This window comes from Rhinatrema bivittatum, chromosome 3 (genome assembly GCF_901001135.1).
Source record: "Rhinatrema bivittatum chromosome 3, aRhiBiv1.1, whole genome shotgun sequence".
Taxonomy (NCBI): domain Eukaryota; kingdom Metazoa; phylum Chordata; class Amphibia; order Gymnophiona; family Rhinatrematidae; genus Rhinatrema; species Rhinatrema bivittatum.
In genome coordinates, this window is record NC_042617.1 from 168,975,807 (window position 1) to 168,996,352 (window position 20,546).

General features: G+C 46.8%; 1 protein-coding gene across 3 annotated transcripts in view; it reads left to right on the top strand.

Annotated features, from left to right (window-relative positions):
- SPAST (spastin) overlaps positions 1-20,546 on the top strand; it is a 367,367-nt gene that overhangs the window by 140,669 nt on the left and 206,152 nt on the right. For all 3 annotated transcript variants that reach the window (XM_029593917.1, XM_029593916.1, XM_029593915.1), the window contains 2 exons: positions 14,310-14,403; positions 19,845-19,919. In XM_029593917.1, coding sequence (XP_029449777.1) covers positions 14,310-14,403; positions 19,845-19,919 — 169 coding nt within the window. The remainder of the gene's footprint in view (positions 1-14,309; positions 14,404-19,844; positions 19,920-20,546) is intronic.

Sequence of the window (20,546 nt, forward strand, 5' to 3'; positions counted from 1 at the left end):
TTTTTTAAATTTTCCCCCTCTGAATCCTAGGTGCATCTTATGGTCAGGTGCGTCTTATGGAGCGAAAATTACGGTAAATATTAAAGGCATTTCAGAGATGTGGAATGGAGCACTCTTAACAGGATTTAATTATATTGACATTACAGCACGTTTCAAATTGGTGAAGGGGTGGCACGATATGTAAAGGATAGCATAGAATCCAGCAGGATAAAAATTCTGCATGAAACAGAATGCACTATGGAATCCTTATAGATAAAAATTCTGTGTGACAGTGGATGTATACTACCATCCACCTGGCTAAGATGCAGAAATGGACTCTGGAATGCTAGTTGAAATTAGAAGGGCAACACAATAATGGAGATATCGGTTATCCCAGTGTTGATTGGATCTGTGTCTCGATGAGATTTTCTAGAGAGGTTAAGTTTTTAGATACCATAAATGATTGTTTCATGGAGCAGCTGGTTCTAAAACCAACAAGAGGGGCAGCTACTTTAGGTCTAGACCTCAGTGAAATATACAACCTGGTGCAAGGGGGTAACTAAGCAGTAGTAATCATAATGCAATTAAATTTAGCATAATCATTGGAGGGAGGATGTTAAGTAAAATTACTGCAATAGCATATAACTTTAAAAAGGGATACTTTGATGGAATGAGGAAATCAGTTAGAAAAAAATATAAAAGTAGTAGTTGCAAAGGTTAAAAGTTTGCATGAGGCATGGATATTATTGAAAAATGCCATTCTGGAAGCCTAGATAAAATGTATTCTATGCATTAAAAAAAAAAGTTGACGGAAGGCCAAATGATTGCAGTATGGTTAAATGGTGAGCTGAAAGAAGCAGTTAAATCCAAAAGGTCGTTGTTCAAAAAATGAAAAGCGGATCCAAACGTAGAAAATAGGCCAAGAGCATAAGCACTGGTGAGTTAGATGTAAAACAAGAGTAAAACAGGCCAAGAAATAATTTGAGAAAAAGCTTGCAGGGGCAAAAACTACTAATAAAAACTTTTTCAAGTTTATTTGAAGCCAAAAGCCTGTGGGTCAGTTGAGCCTCTAGATCAGCGGTTCTCAACCGGTGTGTCGCCAAGCACCGGCAGGTGTGTCGCGGACTTCCTGGTCTCCCGCTCTTCCCTCCCTCTCCTCACCCCAGCGAGACGCACACAGTTCTTCAACGAACACTGCTGCTGTTCCTGCCCGTGCTATTGGCACTTTAAAGCTCAGAGTGGAACGGCAGCAGTGTTTGTGGAAGCCAGCAACAGCAGCATGGCCTTTTCTTTATCCCGCCCCTGCGGCCCGGAAGAGGAAATGATGTTTTACCAGGCACGCGGGGAGAAGAAAGGGCCATGCTGCCGCTGTCAAATTCATGTCCCAAGTCTCGCCCACCCCCCCCCCCCACCCCCAGCGGTAAAAGGTAGCAATCAGCTGTTTGTCTGTGCTGCGATCATCGCGACGCAGTACAGTCAGCTGAGAAATGTGGTCGTGGCAATTTCCTGCCACGCAGCTGATTGAGAAATCCGTCGATTAGCTGCCTCGGGTCTGTGGCGTTTAACTTTTTTTTTTTTTTTTTTATGGTCCCTGCCCCAGACCTATGGGTCCCGCAGATGTCAGCAGGATTGCGGCCTAAATCGTAAGTCCCCCCCCCCCCAATGCTTTCTGCAGTTCTCCTCTCTCCTGGTAGTGGCACTAGGCTCAGAGACTCGTGTCCACTCCAGCCCTTCCCCTCGGGAACACTTCCTGCCTGTCTTCAGGCTGCGATCAACTGGCTCCTGCCGATCAAAATGCAGCCTCTTCATACCATGGGGAGCCTGTCATTGGCTTCCTGAGGCTCTGCACATCCACAGCCTACAGCCGCTAGTCTCAGCCCCTCCTCCCTCCACCCTCCATACCATGTGAACTTCCCCTGGCTCCTGAAGCTAGAATCGCGGCCTTTCTGCTCTTGGCCACTCACCCGTGCCACCAACAATGGCCCACATAGAGAGACGGTCACTGACTCCCGCAGCCCTTGCACATCATGGCTACTCGACAGATTTCCCAAATAGCCGCATTGCAGGAAATCCCCGCGGCCACATTCTCAGCTGTCTACTCTGTGCTGCGATGATCACAGCACAGGCAAACAGCTGAGTGCTGCCTTCTTACCGCTGCGGGGCCGGAGGAGTCACACCTACTGCAGTTTTCAACTTGTCACAACTGCTTTAATAGCAGAATACCGGCTGCCTTGTGTAATAGCTGCCATGTGGGGTGGGGGTGAGTGAGTGAGACAGAGAGTGCCTGCATGTGTATGTGAGAGAATGTGTGTGATTGAGACTGTGTGTGTAAGAAAAAAAAATGTGTGAAAGCAAGAGTCTGGTCAGGGAGGTGACTGGTGTGTGTGTGTGAGAGAGAGATTGGTAAAGTAGGCGACTGGTGTATATGAGTGAATGAGATCGGTCAGGGGTGTGACTGGTGTGTGTGTGTGAGAGAAAGATTGGTCAGGGGTGTGACTGGTGTGTGTGTGATAGAAAGTGTGTATGAGGCAGACAAGTCATGGACCCTAAGGAAGAGGAAAGTCAGAACAGAGCTTCACCAGCCATTGCTGCTTCTGGTGTGTGCTAAGGCCTACAAGGGAAAGGAGTAGGAGAGTTGCCAGTGAGGGTAAGTAAAGGTGGCTTTTTAAGTTTATCTTTCTTGATTGACTGCCATTTTAATTATTAGGTATTATGTGATGTGTCTGCTGTTTGAAATATTTTATTGGTGTTTAGGGAATTTTATTGGTGTTTAGGGAATTCTTCTCCCCTGCTTCAACGGCAGGGGAGAAGAAAAACTGATACTACACGCATATCCAGCATAGCTCCCTGCTTCAACGGCAGGGGAGAAGAAAAACAACCAATAAGAGCTGAATAACATAGTCTGGGTAAAACAAATAAGCATGGGTGTAGTTTGCTTATTGCGGCGGTTACTTCCCCTACTACTCCTAACTAATCAAGCTTGATATTTCACTTGGATGCAGCTCCATCACTGCTCTCAACATTAATGGTGGGGGTGGAAGGGAAATAGAACCAAAGAGCTAAGAGAAACAGATAAGTATGAGAAAAAAGTGTGAAGCTTGCTGGGCAGACTGGATGGGCCGTTTGGTCGTCTTCTGCCGTCGTTTCTATGTTTCTATAATAATTTTGTAAGTTTTTAATGATCGGATATTATTCTATTTCTCACAGGACAAGCAGGATGGTTGTCCTCACAAATGGGTGACATCGAGGATGGAGCCCAACGACGGAAAACTGCTGTCAAAGTTTCAGGAACTTTGACTGGCCCCTACTGGGCATGCCCAGCATGGCACTAACCCTGCAGCCAGCAGGGGTCTCCCTTCAGTCTTCTTTTTTCCGCGTTGCAGTTGCCATGCGGTTAAGGAGCTCTTACCACATTCCCGACAGAATTCTTTAAACTAATTCTTGAAGAAAAACTTGCCCCTCAGGGGTCTCCCTTCTTCAAATTTTCCTCCGCGTGACTTCGGTAAGTTTTTGCCATAGTTTTGGTCGGCTACCGTCGAGTTCGGCCCTCGAGGCCTGTTGGCAGTCGACCATCCCGCGGCTAAATTTTTGGCATACGGCCTTGGCGTCGGGGTTCCGTCGGTGGCCGGACTGTACACGTACTATGTCCATCACAGACCCACATAGAGTCTGTGTTTTGTGTTTAGGGAGTGAGCATGATGTCCTGACTTGCACCAAATGTGCCCTAATGACACCAAAAGGTCGCAAAGCCAGAATGGAGAAGATGGGACTCCTTTTCCATGCTCACACTCCGACGCCATCGATTGCATCGACGTCATCGGAACCGGCACCATCGAAGTCTCAATATCAGTGACAGCCTCCCGGTGACCGTCCGCTATCGACGACTTCACGGCCATCGACTCCTGTCCCTTCCCCCGAAGATCGAGGGGATCGGAAAGAGAAACATTGCCATCGACGTCATAAGTCTCGGACCGTCAAGGAATCGAAGTCATCGACCTCAGTACTGTCCGAGCCTCCTCCGAAGAAGTCTCGACCAGAAGTGGCACCGACCACTTCTGTCTCGCAGACACTGAGGCAACCCTCACCCCCTTCGGGGTTTGGGAGCCGCGATTCCACCGGCGACGGTGGTCCCTCCGGCTCAGCCTCAGCCTCCCTCTCCCGTTGAGCCGGGTCTTGTTACCCCAGGTCTCCGGGTAGAACTGGACCGGCTGGTCCAGGAGGCCATCGACAAAGCGATGCTACGGTTCCAGACTCCTCCGGCACCGATAGTGGAACCGTCACCGACCCGATTCCAGCGGCACTGGCACCGCTGCTTGCCCGGATGGAAGCGCTCATGACTGCCCTTCCACCGGCAAGACCCGGGTCACCGACAGCTTTCTCATCAGGTGGAGAAACACCGTACCGAATTCCCCCTTCGGGGGTAGTTCCATCGGTGCCATGTCGTCCCTCGCCACCGATACATTCCTCGGGGGCGATACGCACATCAGCTCCACCGATGACGGCACCGATTCCTTCGATGCCGGCACGGGCACCGATGCCGACACCGATTCCATCGAGGACATTCTCGATGCCCCCGGTAATTCCTTCGAGTTTCTCGGAGCCTCAACCGGGGCCTTCAGGTATTCAGCCCCCTCATGGTCCTACAGGTCAGCAACCTGATCCCTATGACACCTGGGGTGATGATACCTCTACGGACACCGATGATTTGCCTTCACCACCCTCTCCTGCGGAAAGTAGAAAGCGTTCTCCCCCTAAGGACCTCTCTTTCATAAATTTTGTGAAGGAAATGTCGGAGTTGGTCCCTTTTCAGCTTCAATCGGAGCAAGATGACAGGCACCAGATGATGGAGTTGCTCCAATTCTTGGATGCCCCTAAAGTCATCACCTCTATTCCAATTCATCAGGTTTTTCTAGACCTTCTAAAAAAGAATTGGGAATCTCCTGGATCTGTTGCTCCAGTAAACAAAAAAGCTGACTCTACCTATCTTGTACAGTCAGCACCTGGCTTTCAGAAACCACAGCTAGACCCACCACTCTGTTGTGGTAGAATCAGCTCAAAAGAAAGCTAAAAGAATAAAGCTACATTCTTCCATACCTCCTACTAAGGAAAATAAATTCCTAGATAGTATAGGCAGGAAAGTATACCAAGGAGCCATGCTGATATCCAGAATAGCCTCTTATCAGCTATATATGACCCAATACAATAGGGTCATCCTTAAACAGATACAGGAGTACTCAGATGCCTTACCAGAACAGTTCCAGCCACAACTTCAATCCCTACTAAATAAAGGGTTTGAAGCTGGGAAGCATGAGATAAGAACAGCTTATGACGTTTTTGATGCTTCCACTAGACTTTCTGCTACGGCCATCTCCGCCAGACGCTGGGCTTGGCTTAAGTCATCTGACCTTCGCCCGGAAGTTCAGGACAGGCTCTCTGACTTGCCCTGTCTCGGGGACAATTTGTTTGGGGAGCAAATTCAGCAAATTGTTGCTGAATTGAAGGATCATCATGAGACACTTAAACAGCTCTCATCCATTCCTTCTGACTTACCTTCTAAACAGCCGTTTAAGAAGGACCCAAAAAAGTCATTCTTCCGTCCACGGAAGTATTATCCCCCACTAGCCAAGTCTAGGTCTGCGAGGCCTTATCATAAATCTCAGCCTCGCCAGTCTCGTAAACAAAAGCCCGCAGCAGCTCCACAACCTGGCCCTGCATCGGGTTTTTGACTTTCAATTAGAGAGCAGATGCCACATCCCTCTTCCTACCATACCAGTAGGGGGTCGGTTAAGCCACTTTCTAGAAAAATGGCATCACATCACCACAGATCAATGGGTGATAGCGATAATTGCACAGGGTTACCACCTCAACTTCCTGACTCTCCCTTCGGACTCCCCACCCCTGCAGGCGTGGAGACTCACCGATCACTCCGTTCTTCTAGAGCAGGAAGTTTCCCTTCTCCTCCAGTCAAACGCTATAGAACCCGTTCCTCCCTCACAACAAGGACTAGGGTTCTATTCCAGGTACTTTCTGATCCCAAAAAAGTCAGGAGGTCTTCGACCAATCCTGGACCTTCGGGCTCTCAACAAATACCTTTACAGAGAGAAGTTCAAGATGGTAACCCTGGGATCGCTTCTCCCTCTGCTGCAAAGAGGGGACTGGCTATGCTCTCTAGACCTAAAAGACGCCTATACTCACATTGCGATAACTCAATCTCATCGCAAATACCTCTGTTTTTTAGTAGGCCGAAATCACTACCAATACCGAGTGCTCCCTTTCGGCCTGGCATCCGCACCACGAGTTTTTACGAAATGCCTCGTGGTGGTTGCAGCTTTTCTCAGGAAGGAAGGTATCCACTTCTTCCCCTACCTGGATGATTGGTTAATCAGGGCCCCAACCCAGCAATTTGCTTGGTCCTCCCTGACCCTGACAATTCGAACTCTGCTTTCTCTAGGGTTTCTTGTCAATTACGAGAAATCCTGCTTAGTCCCATCTCAGACCTTATCCTTCATTGGGGCAGACTTGGACACCTTACAGGCAAAAGCCTTCCTTCCTTATCAACGAGTCCAAATCCTTGTGTCCCAAGCTTGCCAGTTGCAGTCTCAAAGCACAGCAACAGCTCGCCAATTCCTCATTCTGCTGGGACACATGGACTCCTCAGTTCATGTGACTCCCATGGCCCGCCTGGCCATGAGAGTCATGCAATGGACTCTGAGATCACAATGGATCCAAGCTGTTCAGCCTCTGTCCTCCATTGTTCGCATCACCGATGCACTCCGTCTATCTCTTGCCTGGTGGACAAATCAATCCAACCTCCTACGGGGCTTGCCTTTTCACCTACCAGATCCTGAAATAATTCTCACAACCGATGCTTCCAACGTCGGTTGGGGAGCCCATGTAAACAATTTACAAACCCAAGGATTCTGGTCTCCAGAAGAAGCCAAACACCAGATAAACTTCCTGGAACTTCGAGCAATACGATATGCTCTCAGGACTTTTCAAGATTGCCTATCGACCCATGTCATCTTGATTCAGACGGACAACCAGGTGGCCATGTGGTACATAAACAAGCAGGGGGGCACAGGTTCCTTTCTTTTGTGTCAGGAAGCTGCGCAGATTTGGGCAGAAGCCCTCTCCCGCTCCATGTACCTCAGGGCCACCTACTTGCCGGGAGCAGACAATGTATTGGCAGACCAGCTAAGCCGTGTCTTCCAACCACACGAGTGGTCACTCAATCCCTTGGAAGCGACCTCTCTTTTCCAGAAATGGGGTTATCCCCACATAGACCTCTTTGCGTCCCCTCAGAACCTCAAAGTGGACAATTACTGCTCTCTCATTCGGAGCCAGCACTCTTGACCCAGGGATGCATTCTCCCTCACGTGGACAACCGGTCTGCTTTATGCATTCCCTCCACTTCCTCTTCTGTCGAAGACTCTCATGAAGCTACGTCAGGACAGGGGAACTATGATCCTGATAAAACCGCACTGGCCACGCCAAGTGTGGTTTCCCATACTTCAGGATCTCTCCATCCGCAGGCACATTCCTCTGGGAAAGGACCCGCATCTGATCACTCAAAACGATGGATGCCTCCTCCATCCCAACCTCCAAGCCTTGTCCCTGACTGCATGGATGTTGAAAGGTTAGTCCTTCAGCCATTTAACCTTTCGGATTCAGTTTCTTTTGTCCTGATCGCTTCACGAAAGCCTTCCACAAGAAAATCTTATTCCTACAAATGGAAAAGGTATACATCATGGTGCACTTCTCAGTCCCTTGATCCCCTTTCCTGTCCAATTTCTAAATTCTTGGACTATCTCTGGCATCTATCAGAATCAGGTCTAAAGACCTCTTCCATTAGAATGCATGTCAGTGCGGTAGCCGCCTTCCATAAAGGTATCGGGGGTGTCCCTATTTCAGTACAACCCCTTGTAACACACTTTCTTAAAGGCTTGCTCCATTTGAAGCCACCTTTACACCCTCCGGCCCCATCTTGGGACCTTAATCTGGTTCTTGGTCGCCTTATGAAACCTTCTTTCGAACCTCTTCACTCCTGTGACCTAAAATATCTCACATGGAAAGTGTTATTTCTTCTGGCTATCACTTCAGCTCGCAGGGTTAGTGAATTACAGGCCCTAGTTACCTATCCGCCTTACACTAAACTCCTGCAGGACCGGGCGGTACTCCACACTCACCCTAAATTCTTACCTAAGGTAGTTTCGGAGTTTCATATAAATCAATCCATCATACTACCTATCTTCTTTCCCAGGCCCCACTCCAACTCCGGGGAACAGACTCTGCATACCCTTAACTGTAAACGTGCTCTAGCTTTCTATCTAGACCGTACAGTTGCCCACAGGAAGAGCACTCAATTATTCGTCTCTTTCCATCCTAACAAGTTAGGTCAACCTGTGGGTAAGCAGGCTCTTTCCTCCTGGTTGGCGGACTGCATCTCCTTTTGCTATCAGCAAGCTGGCATTCCTTTCCAAGACCGTGTCAAAGCACACTCTGTGAGGGCCATGGCGACTTCAGTAGCACACCTTCGATCGGTGCCGCTTCCTGACATCTGCAAGGCTGCCACCTGGAGTTCCCTCCATACATTTGCAGCCCATTATTGCTTGGACAAAGCTGGAAGACAGGATTCCATCTTCGGCCAGTCTGTCTTGTGTAACCTTTTTCCAGAATGATGTACCAACACCCTTCCACCTCCCGGTAGGGTGCGGATGTCCTCTACCAAATTTCACCCCAGTTGTTGTGCCTGTTGCACGCCGTTGGGTACATTTGGTGCATGTCCGGACATCCTCATCCTCGGTACTCACCTATTTGAGAGGACAACCATCCTGCTTGTCCTGTGAGAAAGCAAATGTTGCTTACCTGATGTAACAGGTGTTCTCACAGGACAGCAGGATGTTAGTCCTCACGAAACCTGCCCGCCACCCCGCGGTGTTGGGTTCGTTTTTATTTTAGTTTTCGGCACTGCGTGTAGCTTTGAAACAAGACTGAAGGGAGACCCCTGCTGGCTGCAGGGTTAGTGCCGTGCTGGGCATGCCCAGTAGGGGCCAGTCAAAGTTCCTGAAACTTTGACAGAAGTTTTCCGTGGTTGGGCTCCATCCTCGATGTCACCCATTTGTAAGGACTAACATCCTGCTGTCCTGTGAGAACACCTGTTACATCAGGTAAGCAACATTTGCTTTATCAGCTGTTTTATATTTATTATTCTAGTTTTAGAATTATTATTTTATATTACTTGAGAAATGTATAAATAGAAATGTGGAGACAAAAACTGAATTGGAAACAGCAAGAAGCCAGACTGAGTGTATGCATTGCAACAATGGGAAAACAAAATCATTAACTTGATGGTCACTTTATTCTGTATTTGGTGATGGTCTATCTGTGTTCTGCGTGTGTGACCCAGGTAAAGGTATTCTGCAAGCTTGTAGTTTCTGTGTAGGGATCTATAGCAGCTTGGCTTCTTCTGGTTTTCCTTATAGGAGGAGGGTCTTCTGGTTTTCCTTATAGGAGGAGGGTGTATTGGTATTTAGGGCCTGGTTAAATATTTTTAGTGTTGCCTTTTCATAGATAGGATTGTTACTGTTTGAATGAGTTCCATAATGCAGATGTAACTTTTTGCGCATTAGTTTGTGTGCCTTAATGCAGATCCTGCGAGTCTATTAGGTGCTATATTTCTGTTTCCATTTCTTCAGTTTTGCACTGCATGCAGAGTAGCTTTTTTGGATCTCCATTCCAGTTTGTCTCCATATTTGTAAATTGCGGTCTTTCTGTATTTGGTGAAGGTCGATTCTATGTGTGTGACCGATGTGAAGTATTTTACTAGCATGTAGGCATTTGTATCAATATTATTTGTTGTGTTTTCTCAATAGGACATGTAATGGTGGTAAATTATTGTTTTTTTCATAAGGAGAGCTATTGCACCTGGTAGGAGACAGTGTTTATGTTGCTGTTACTGAGATGACCCCAGAAATATATTTTTTGCATGGTAAATTGAAAGGGGAATGTCTTAGTTCTGTTCTGCACCCATTGTTGGGGGGGTCAGGGTGGATCCCGTAGATACAGAGTATATGTTTACATTTAGCCCCGTGACAGTTATGTGTTCAGTGTGTCACGCATGTGACAACCATCTGTCAGGTGTGTCCTGACCGAAAAAAGGTTGAGAACCACTGCTCTGGATGATCAAGAGGTAAATGGGAGTGCACAGGGAAGACCAGGAAAAAAAAACCAAACCTGAATGATTTCTTTGCCTTAGTCTTGGATATTGGGTACATACCCACACGTGAAGCATTCTATAATGACTGTGATCTTGAGCAGATAAAACATCTCTGTGATAATGGAGGATGTAAATGTCCTGGCGTGGCCCAGTCAGAATTCCATCCTCAATGCAATCGAAAACATGTGACATGACTTGAAGGTTGTTATCCAGCAGACTCCACAAGGAATTTGACAGATCTTGAACAGTTTTGTAAAGAAAAATATTGACAAATCTAGGGGTGCAAAGTTGATGGAGACCTGTCCCAACAGACTCACATGTGTAATTATTGCCAAAGGTGCTTCCACTAAGTAATGACTCTGGGAAGGGAGGGTAGTGGAGGCTTATTCAGTTGTTGGATTTCAATTTTATGTTTGCCCCCAAGTAAAACATTTTTCATCCTGAAATGTGTGGAGTATGGTTAATGAAATGTGGGAAAAAAACTAATTTAAATGAATGCACACTGACATACAAAATATGAAAAATGTTCAAGAGGTGTAGACTCTGTAACCAGTGTATGAACATAAATTTTATTCTAACTCTTGTTTAATATGCGCAACTTTTAGAGCATAACTTGTTTCTAACTCATATTTTTGTGTGTACAATTTTTAGGAACATAAATATGCTCCTAACTTACGTTTTCTGCACACAATTTTAAGGACCACAACTTGTATGTACATCAGGGGTGGGCAATTAATTTTCCCATGGGGCCGCATGAGAAATTGGGATGGTTTTAGAGGGCCGGACTAATATAATTAACTCAGTTCTCAATAGCCCTACTTATGAAAAGACAGCAGTTTACCACCAATGCATGTCCTCTGAGAAAACACAACAAATAAGACCGATACAAACGCTTACATGCTAGCAAAATATCTCATCTCGGTAACAGACACAGAACCGACCTAACATACTCCCAGGATCTGTAGTAATGCACATAAACTAATCCGCACACAGTTACACCTGTATTATGGAATACACTCAAACAGGAGCAACCCTATCTATGAAAAGGCAACACTACAAATATTAAATCAGGTCCTAAAAACCAATACACCTCTTATTAGGAAAACAGAACTAGCAAGCACTATAGATCCCCACACAGAAATAATTGTAAAACTATACTAATAAGCAGAATAAATGTTTCAAAACAGCTATGAACAGAATAACATCCAACAATTAAAAACTCATAAAAACTATTAAACATTCTCCAATAATAATTCTCCACACACCAATAAAATATTTCAAAAAAGCAGACATCACACAATTAAAATGGCAGTCAAGAAAAATAAACTTAAAGCCATCTTTACTTACCCCCTCCAGCAGCTCTCCTACTCCCCTTCCCTGCAGGCCGTGGCACACACCAGAAGCAGCAGTAGAAGCTAAGCTCTATACTTATGGTCCTCTTCCTTAGTGCCCATGTCTCTCACACACACACCATACCAGTCATGCCCCCATGACCAGTTTCTGTCTCTCACACACCAATCATCTCCCAAATAGTCTTTGGCACACACACCAGTCACCTTCCTGAACAGTTTCTCTCATGCCATACACACACACAGGCTTCCCACTCCCGTGTTCTTCTTACATATATGGGCTTCTCACTCTCATAATCACTTTCTCTGTCTCTCTCTCTCTCACACACACACCCACACACTCACTCACCAGTCTCTCACTCCCATGCTTGTTCTCTCCACACGCACAGGCTTCTCATTCCCATAATCACTTTCTTTCTCTCTCACACACACACACACACATACTCACCAGTCTCTCACTCCCATGTTCTCTTTCAGATATATAGGCTTCTCCCTCCCATGATGTGTCTCACACACACCCAGGTTTCTCACTCCCATGCTCACTCTTCACATGCACAGGCTTCTCATTCCCATAATCACTTTATTTCTCTCTCTCTCTCTCTCTCTCTCACACACACACACACACACACACACACACACACACACACGTCACCTGATCTCACTCATGCATACACACACACACACAGGCTTCCCACTCCCAAGTTCTCTTTCAGATATACAGGCTTCTCCCTCCCATGCTGTCTCACACACACCCAGGTTTCTCACTCTCATGCTCACTCTCTTCACATGCACAGGCTTCTCATTCCCATAATCACTTTCTCTCTGTTACACACACACCAGTCTCTCTCTCATTTCCATGCTCGCTCTCCACTGCACAGGCTTCTCATTCTCTGAATCACATTCACTCACATTCACACACACCAGTCTCTTTCTCTCACACACAGTCACCTTACCAACCAGTCTCTCGCTCTCATGCATGCACACACACAGGCTTCCCACTCCCATGCTGTCTCACACACACCCAGATTTCTCACTCTCATGCTCACTCTCTTCACATGCACAGGCTTCTCATTCCCATAATCACTTTCTCTGTTACACACACACCAGTCTCTCTCATTTCCATGCTCATTCTCCACGTGCACAGGCTTCTCATTCCCTGAATCACATTCTCTCACATTCACACACACACCAGTCTTTTTCTCTCACACCCACCGTCACCTTACCAAGCAGTCTCTCTCTCTCATGCATGCACACTCACCCAGGTTTCTCACTCCCACAACACCAGGCTTCTTACGCTCATGCTTTCCCACATACCCAGACTTCTCACTTCCATGCTTTTTCTCTCTCACACACACAATCAGTCACCTCCCTGACTAATGTCTCACACTCTCACATACACATCAGTCATCTCCCTGAGCAATCACTTTCATTGTCTCTCACATACACACACACATCAGCTCTCTGACCAGTCAATCACACACAGACTGGCTGGCTGCTTCTCTCTCTTTCTCACTTCCTCTCCCCCCCACCGGAGCACAAATGGGAGCTGCAGCAGCCCCCGAAGGCCAAGAAAGAAGAATCCCATCGGCCGCGGGAGGCTCATGCTGCTGACTCCTTTCTCGATTACCGGCTGCTTCGATTGCTCGGGGACCGACGCTGCAGCTGACGCGGCACGTCTCTTTCTTCTTCCCGCGCACCGCTCTGTGTATCACTTCCTGTTCCGGGTCACGGGAGGGGGGGTGCAGGCGCGGGAAGAAGAAAACGCCAGCCGCGGGTACCACAGCTTCTAACACTGCTGCCGTTCCCACTGGGCTTGAACGTGCTGACAGCCCAGCGGCAACGGCAGCGTGAGAGACCGGGAGCGCGCGCTGCGGACTGGCAAAAAACTCCCGCGGACCGATGGTTGGGGACCCCTGAAAAAGACCACGAAAGGCGGAACTGGTAGGTAGGTAGGAAAGAAACTCGAGCGAAGACACGCTGCCCGATTGGCCGGTGCTGGGCAAGGCTTGCCCAGCACCGGCCAATCGGGCAGCGTGTCTTCGCTCGAGTCACTCCCTCCCCCCCCCCCCCCCCCCGAACGCTGTAAAAAAACCAGTTCATTCTCCGCTCCCTCGCTCCCCGATTGGCCGGCCAATCGGGGAGCGAGGGAGTGGCGAATGAGGCACGCTGCCTTCCCTTGCAGAGGGAAGGCAGCGTGCCTCATTCTCCGTCTGCTCTCAGCAGTGGGCGGGCCGGTCACAGACCGTAGGCGGGCCGCCCCTTGCCCAGGTCTGATGTACATGAATCATGTTTTTTGCATACAGTGCGCACATTTATTTGGATGTTAAATCTGCCTGCTGTATCATATGTACAAGAACATCTGAAGATGGGGCATATGTGGCCCAGATAGCGATGTGTAACTCGTTGGTCCTATTTCACAATCACAGTTTCCTCTTTTTTTCTGAAGCCAGCAGAATCACAGATATTTCATCTGTGGCTCAGTCATAAACATTTTGATTTTTGTAGCCGTCAACCACTTCTTTGCAGTTCTCAGAAGCTGATTTTTAGTTGGCTATTCTGTTCAGCATTCCTTCTTTTCATGCTTTTTGTGGCAAAGTACATGAAATTCTTAACATGCGTAAAATAGTTTGCACGTCTTTATAGAGTTTCAAAACCATATCATGGCTTGCTTGGCTGCAGCAGAGAAAGTGGGGATTGCAAATTGGGAATACTGAAAACACTGTTCCATTGTGAAGCTAATTAATATTCCTCTCTTTGTGTGTTAGCGGGCCAGCTGTCAAATTCTGTGATATAGCTGGACAGGACCTGGCAAAGCAAGCACTGCAAGAAATTGTTATTCTTCCTTCTCTTCGACCTGAGGTACAGTTAGCAAAGCTACTCTTCTACATACATTGTTCTGTAATGTTTCAATAACTTAGTTATAATGGGAATACAGAAAATAGTATTTTAAAATAATTATTAGTAGATCTTTTCCCTTTAATTGACATGTTATTAATATGTGAAGTTTGGGGTCTAATTTGGGTGATGGTAAACAGACTTATGGTAGTCCATTCACCCATTGGTTAATGCTTTAGTCTATGAAGTGGGACATAAGGGTTGGTTTGTCTAGTTGGCACTGAATTTACCACTTAAGTAAAGCTTTGCTTCTACAGAAGCTCTCTTGACTAGTCAAAGGTTATTATTGGTGATGGTTTTGATAAACTGCAACCTGTTTTTTTTCTGGTCAAGTGAAGTTGCTGTAGTGTTTAGGCTATGTATATGAGAGAATAATGTGGAAGAAAATTTGGTGACTTTTTTTTCTCTTAATAGTTATAATTTTGAAAAATTCTATGCCCTAGTGGCTAGGACTGTAATTATTATTTATTATTAAAAAGTTTTATATACCACTTACAATAGAAAAGCTATATTATTCTGTTATGCAGATATTAGTTGAACACTTTCCCACTAGCTCAGTAAAAAGAATAGCTACTGTGAAATCAAGTACCAGGACACTACAAAGAGTAAGACTGGGGAGAAAATGAAGGGACTGAACCAGAGTTTGTGGGGTGGGGTGTTAGACTTTTTTAAAATTATTTTAGTCATTGGGCTCAATGTAGAGATTTTGAGCAATGACTGGATAAAACATTGGATCTCATTGTTTTATAGTTTCCTGGCGTGTAGCCAGATGGACTCAGAACAAATGGGTATAGTATGCTCGTGCTAGCAATTGGAGACGGATCTGACGTCAGCACGGGTATATATACCCCCACAGGAAGCGTAGCAACTCAGTAATTTCCGTCTCCAAAGTAGTTTGGAGAGCCTGCACGCTCGCTGAGCGTGTTTCCAATCTACTTTCTATTTTCTATTCTATTTATTTCATGGTACCCAAGAAAGGGGGCACCTTTCGGCCCATACTGGACCTCAAGTCAGTCAATCGATACTTAAGGGTCCCGAGGTTTCGTATGGAAACTCTGCGCTCAGTCAAGAACGCAGTACAGCCAGGAGAATTCCTCTCGGCCCTAGACTTGTCAGAGGCCTACCTGCATATCCCGATCCATTCGGATCATCAGCGCTACCTACGCTTCAAGGTTCTGGGACGCCACTTCCAATTCCGGGCTCTGCCCTTCGGGTTGGCCACGTCACCGCGGACCTTCACCAAGGTGGTCGTAGTGGTAGCAGCGGCGCTCAGACGGGAAGGAATTCTTGTCCATCCCTACCTAGACGATTGGCTGATCAGGGCGAAATCACAAGAGGAGAGCCATTGGGCAACCGACAGAGTGATCGCCCTTCTGGAAAACTTGGTCTGGGTGGTCAACCTCAGCAAGAGTTGCCTACAGCCTTCCCAGTCACTGGAATACCTGGGAGTCCAGTTCGACACCCAGGCAGACACAGTCAGTCTCACTGCCAAGAGAAGGTTAAAACTTCAGACGCGTCTCCGGTACTTGATGGGAGTCAGTCGGCCCACAGCTCGGGATTATCTGCAGGTTCTTGGCCTCATGGCATCCACCCTGGAAGTGGTACCTTGGGCAAGGGCCCATATGAGACCTCTGCAACGCTCCCTGCTCTCTCGCTGGAGCCCCCGCTTTCAGAACTATTCCACGCACCTACCTCTGCCAGCCAGAGTACGGACCCAGTTACGGTGGTGGTTGCAGTCCAACCACACGAGCAGGGGGTCGAAGATGTCCTCCCCCACGTGGACTCTGCTCACCACAGATGCCAGCCTGAGCGGCTGGGGAGCACACTGCGAAGAACTCACCGCACAAGGGCGGTGGAACAGAGAAGAGTCAGCGTGGAACATCAACCGTCTAGAGGCCCGGGCAGTCCGATTGGCATGCCTGCGATTTGCTCACAGACTGAAGAACAGAGCAGTCAGAGTGATGTCCGACAACGCCACCACGGTGGCATACATCAATCGTCAGGGCGGAACCAGAAGCCAACAGGTATCTCTGGAGATAGCCCCGCTAATGGCTTGGGCAGAGGCGAATCTTCAGGATATCTCCGCCGTCCACATTGCCGGGAAGGACAACACCGCGGCAGACTTCCTCAGCAGAGAAAGCCTAGATCCGGGAGAGTGGCAGCTGTCACCCACAGCCTTCCAGATGATTGTGGATCACTGGGGGATTCCGGACATGGACTTACTAGCGGACAGGTCCAGTGCTCAAGTACTCAGCTACTTCAGCCGCAAGCGCGACCCGTTCTCACACGGAATCGATGCCCTGGTTCAGCCAGGGACTCTGCTATACGCCTTTCCTCCGTGGCCTCTGCTGGGCGCCATTATCCACAGGATTCGGAAACACCAGGGCCTAGTTCTTCTAGTGGCATCAGACTGGCCAAGAAGACCCTGGTATGCGGACATGAGAAGACTACTGGCAGGGGAGACCCTTCCCCTGCCTCCGCTCCGGGACCTTCTACGTCAAGGTCCCATCCTCCACGAGGATCCGGCTCAATTCTCTCTTACGGTCTGGCCATTGAGAGGGCTAGACTGAAGAAAAGAGGTTACTCGGAGCCCGTGATAGATACACTCCTCCGAGCCCGCAAGTTTTCCACATCAGGATCAGGAGAGTATTTGAAGCATGGTGCAACACTCATGACACCAATTCCACATGCGACCACAATCCCTGTTCTGGATTTCCTGCAGGATGGGCTTCAGAAGGGTCTCTCCCTCAGCTCAATCAAGGTTCAGGTGGCTGCACTGTCTTGCTACGGTCCCAGGAGGGACGGCAAGTCCATTGCTAAGCACCCAGATGTTTCTCGCTTCCTGAAAGGAGTCAAGCACATTCGTCCGCCACTGAAGTGGCCAGTGCCTCTGTGGAACCTCAACCTTGTTTTGGATTTCCTCGCGGGATCCACCTTCAGACCCCTTCAGGGCTTGTCTCTCCGTTCTCTAACCTTGAAGATGGTATTCTTGCTGGCAGTATGTTCCGCACGCCGCATCTCGGAGCCTCAGGCACTGTCCTGCCCGTGATCCTTTTCTCAGAATCACTCAGGAGGCTATCCATCTTCGCACGGTTCCTTCCTTTCTACCTAAAGTGGTCTCACAGTTTCACCTTAATCAAACCATATCCTTGCCTACCACGGCGGGGTTGAAGAAATCTGAAGAAGGGCGTTTACTACGCCATCTCGACATAGGCAGACTGCTGCCCAGATATCTGGAAATGACACAAGAAGTACGAACGACGGACCATCTGTTCGTCCTGCACAGCGGGAAATGACAAGGTGAAGCGGCCTCTCGGCCCACCATCTCCCGCTGGATTAAAGAAGTTATCAGAGCAGCTTACATAGAGGCCGGGAAGTCTCCGCCTCTACAAGTCAAGGCTCATTCTACCAGAGCACAAGCGGCATCTGCAGAATCCAGGATGCTGTCGCCTGCAGAAATATGTAAAGCGGCGACGTGGTCCTCCCTCCATACCTTCTCCAGGTTCTACCGTCTGGATGTCCAGGCCAGGGAGGACACAGCATTTGCGAGGGCGGTCCTACATGGTCCTCAGGCAGCCTCCCGCCCAGGCTGGGAGTAAAGCTTTTGTACATCCCATTTGTTCTGAGTCCATCTGGCTACACGCCAGGAAATGTTGAGATTACTTACCTGATAATTTCCTTTTCCTTAGTGTAGACAGATGGACTCAGCATGGGTTTCACAGATTCAAGGTAAGCCATGTCATCTGTTTCCATAAGAGCGTCCCCTTTGCCAGGTGTCGACGCCTTCCGGTTGGGAATGCTGGCGGTCTCCAGCTACTATCAATCGGTCAGGGGAATCCTGTTTCACTATTTCATTGATTGTCAGTACACGCATCCATAACAGCTTTTGCAAGGAAGATTACTGAGTTGCTACGCTTCCTGTGGGGGTATATATACCCGTGCTGACGTCAGATCCGTCTCAAACTGCCAGCACGAGCATACTATACCCATTTGTTCTGAGTCCATCTGTCTACACTAAGGAAAAGGAGATTATCAGGTAAGTAATCTCAACATTTTCATTTATTGCAAATGATCGTAGATAATAATAGGAGAAATCTTAGGCAAGTTACTTCCTTGGTCACCTACCTAGTAGTTAAGCAAATTTTATTTTTCACACCCTGGGAAGGATCTTAGGGAAGAGAAGAGATGTGGATAAGAATGTAATATAAACTAATTTTTATCAGGCCTGGATTTAGGTATAAGCAACTTAAGAACTGCCTAAGGTCTTGAATACTTGGGCCAAAGAAGAGTCACCTTCCACTTGCTTTAGAGCTTTTGCCAATACTGCTAAAGAGTGCTACCATGGTATTCTGGCTTTCCATTTCTATCTCTTGCTGTCAAAATCTTAAATCCAGCCCTGTTTTATAGACCAAGGCAAGGGCATAAATACAAGGGCAAAGTTAAACATTGTGTTCATTTGCCATGAACATAAAATAAATGAGATCCTATGCTGTGTGTCATTGCTCCCTGTTAGGAGCTAGGCAAAAAAGAGAGGTGATTACAGGTTTGATCAACTATGAAGAAGTGAATAAATCCCTCGGTTCTGGCAGTCAGTAACATAATTGTAAGCCATAATTAAGAGTTTAGTGTTTGCATGTCCTTAGGAATGGAGACTGTTGTGAACAGTCAGAATGCTTATGTAATATACAAATTGAACTCTTGTGACAGGTATATTAGGCATGACTTTGAGGTTTATTAGAGAGAGAGAGAGAATTTGAGTGAGTAATTTTGTGCTATGCTGTTTGTGTAGGAAAAGGGATAAGCCATTGTTTTTAAAAATGAATTTTTTGAAATATTAAACTTTGTTTTGCTATATGTTTTGAGACAGTCAGCACAACCACTTTCAGAGGCAGCATATGCTGCTGGCTGAGAAGTATCTGATACCTTTCATCATCTTTCTGCTTATCCATGCCCAGAAATCCCTGTTTGGCTTTCAGTTCAAATAGATCAAAAGTCAGCATTTCCACGTATGAATTACCCCAGTGAATCATACCCAACATTTTTTTCCCTTAGATTTCTATTTTCAGCCAACCTAACCATTCCATAATATTCTGGGGCTGATTCATTCATTCCCACCATTAAATGTAACTAAAACAGTAATAAATCTTTGTAGGTTTTGTTTTCAAATTCTCTTTATATAGTGTTGTAGGAATCCTATCTCCCATTTCTTTTTTAATGAAAAGGGGATGCCAACTTGAGGGAGAATCATGCTTTAATACTGCTTTATTTTCTTATTTCTTTTTTTTTTATCAGTTGTTTTAAGCTTAAAACTAATCAGCTCCCATCTTGTTTGACATCCAGTGTTACAGACATTTTACATTCTATAGGTATAAAAAGAGATTGCTATAATTCAGCATTTATTTTAGTTGTTCACAGGACTTAGAGCTCCTGCACGAGGATTGCTGCTGTTTGGACCACCAGGAAATGGGAAGACCATGCTGGTAAGACATTTTTAGCTGTATGCAGGAAGGAGTTTAGGTGTTCCTCTTTACCTCTATGGGAGAAAACTCTGGTAAGGAAAGTTTCATGAGGATATAGTGAGACTAGGAGTGACAGGAAGTTTCATCATCCACAGGATGGGTCAAAGAGAAGTTTATATAAGGAGGGATCCCCATATGTCCCGAGAGAGAGATGTTATGGAGGGAGTTTAGGGGCACTAGCTAAAGGGCTGCGTTCGTCCCTGGGGCTCTGTAGTGATTGCCAAAGAGGGGTGTGTTCTCTTTGAATTGAGTGACAGGCTAACCAAGGAAGATCCAAACTTTACACATCAAGGAGAAGACTGTTCTTATCAAATCTGTTATCTGAGTAATTTTGGGGATAAGAGACAGAAACCTTTGCAGAAGAAAAATTCTAGAATTCTTGAGCCTTATTTAAACAGCATAAGAAACTGTGCTTATAATCTTGTTGATTATGGAATTTAACAAACTGGTTTTCTGCTTTTGGTTTTATACTACTTTTTGTGTACATTTATTGGATTAATACATTTTCTTTTGTTTGGAACACAACTCTGGAGGTGTGAACTGTTGTTTTTGGGTTTTTTTGGCGAGTGATACTCTTTAAGGTGCTTT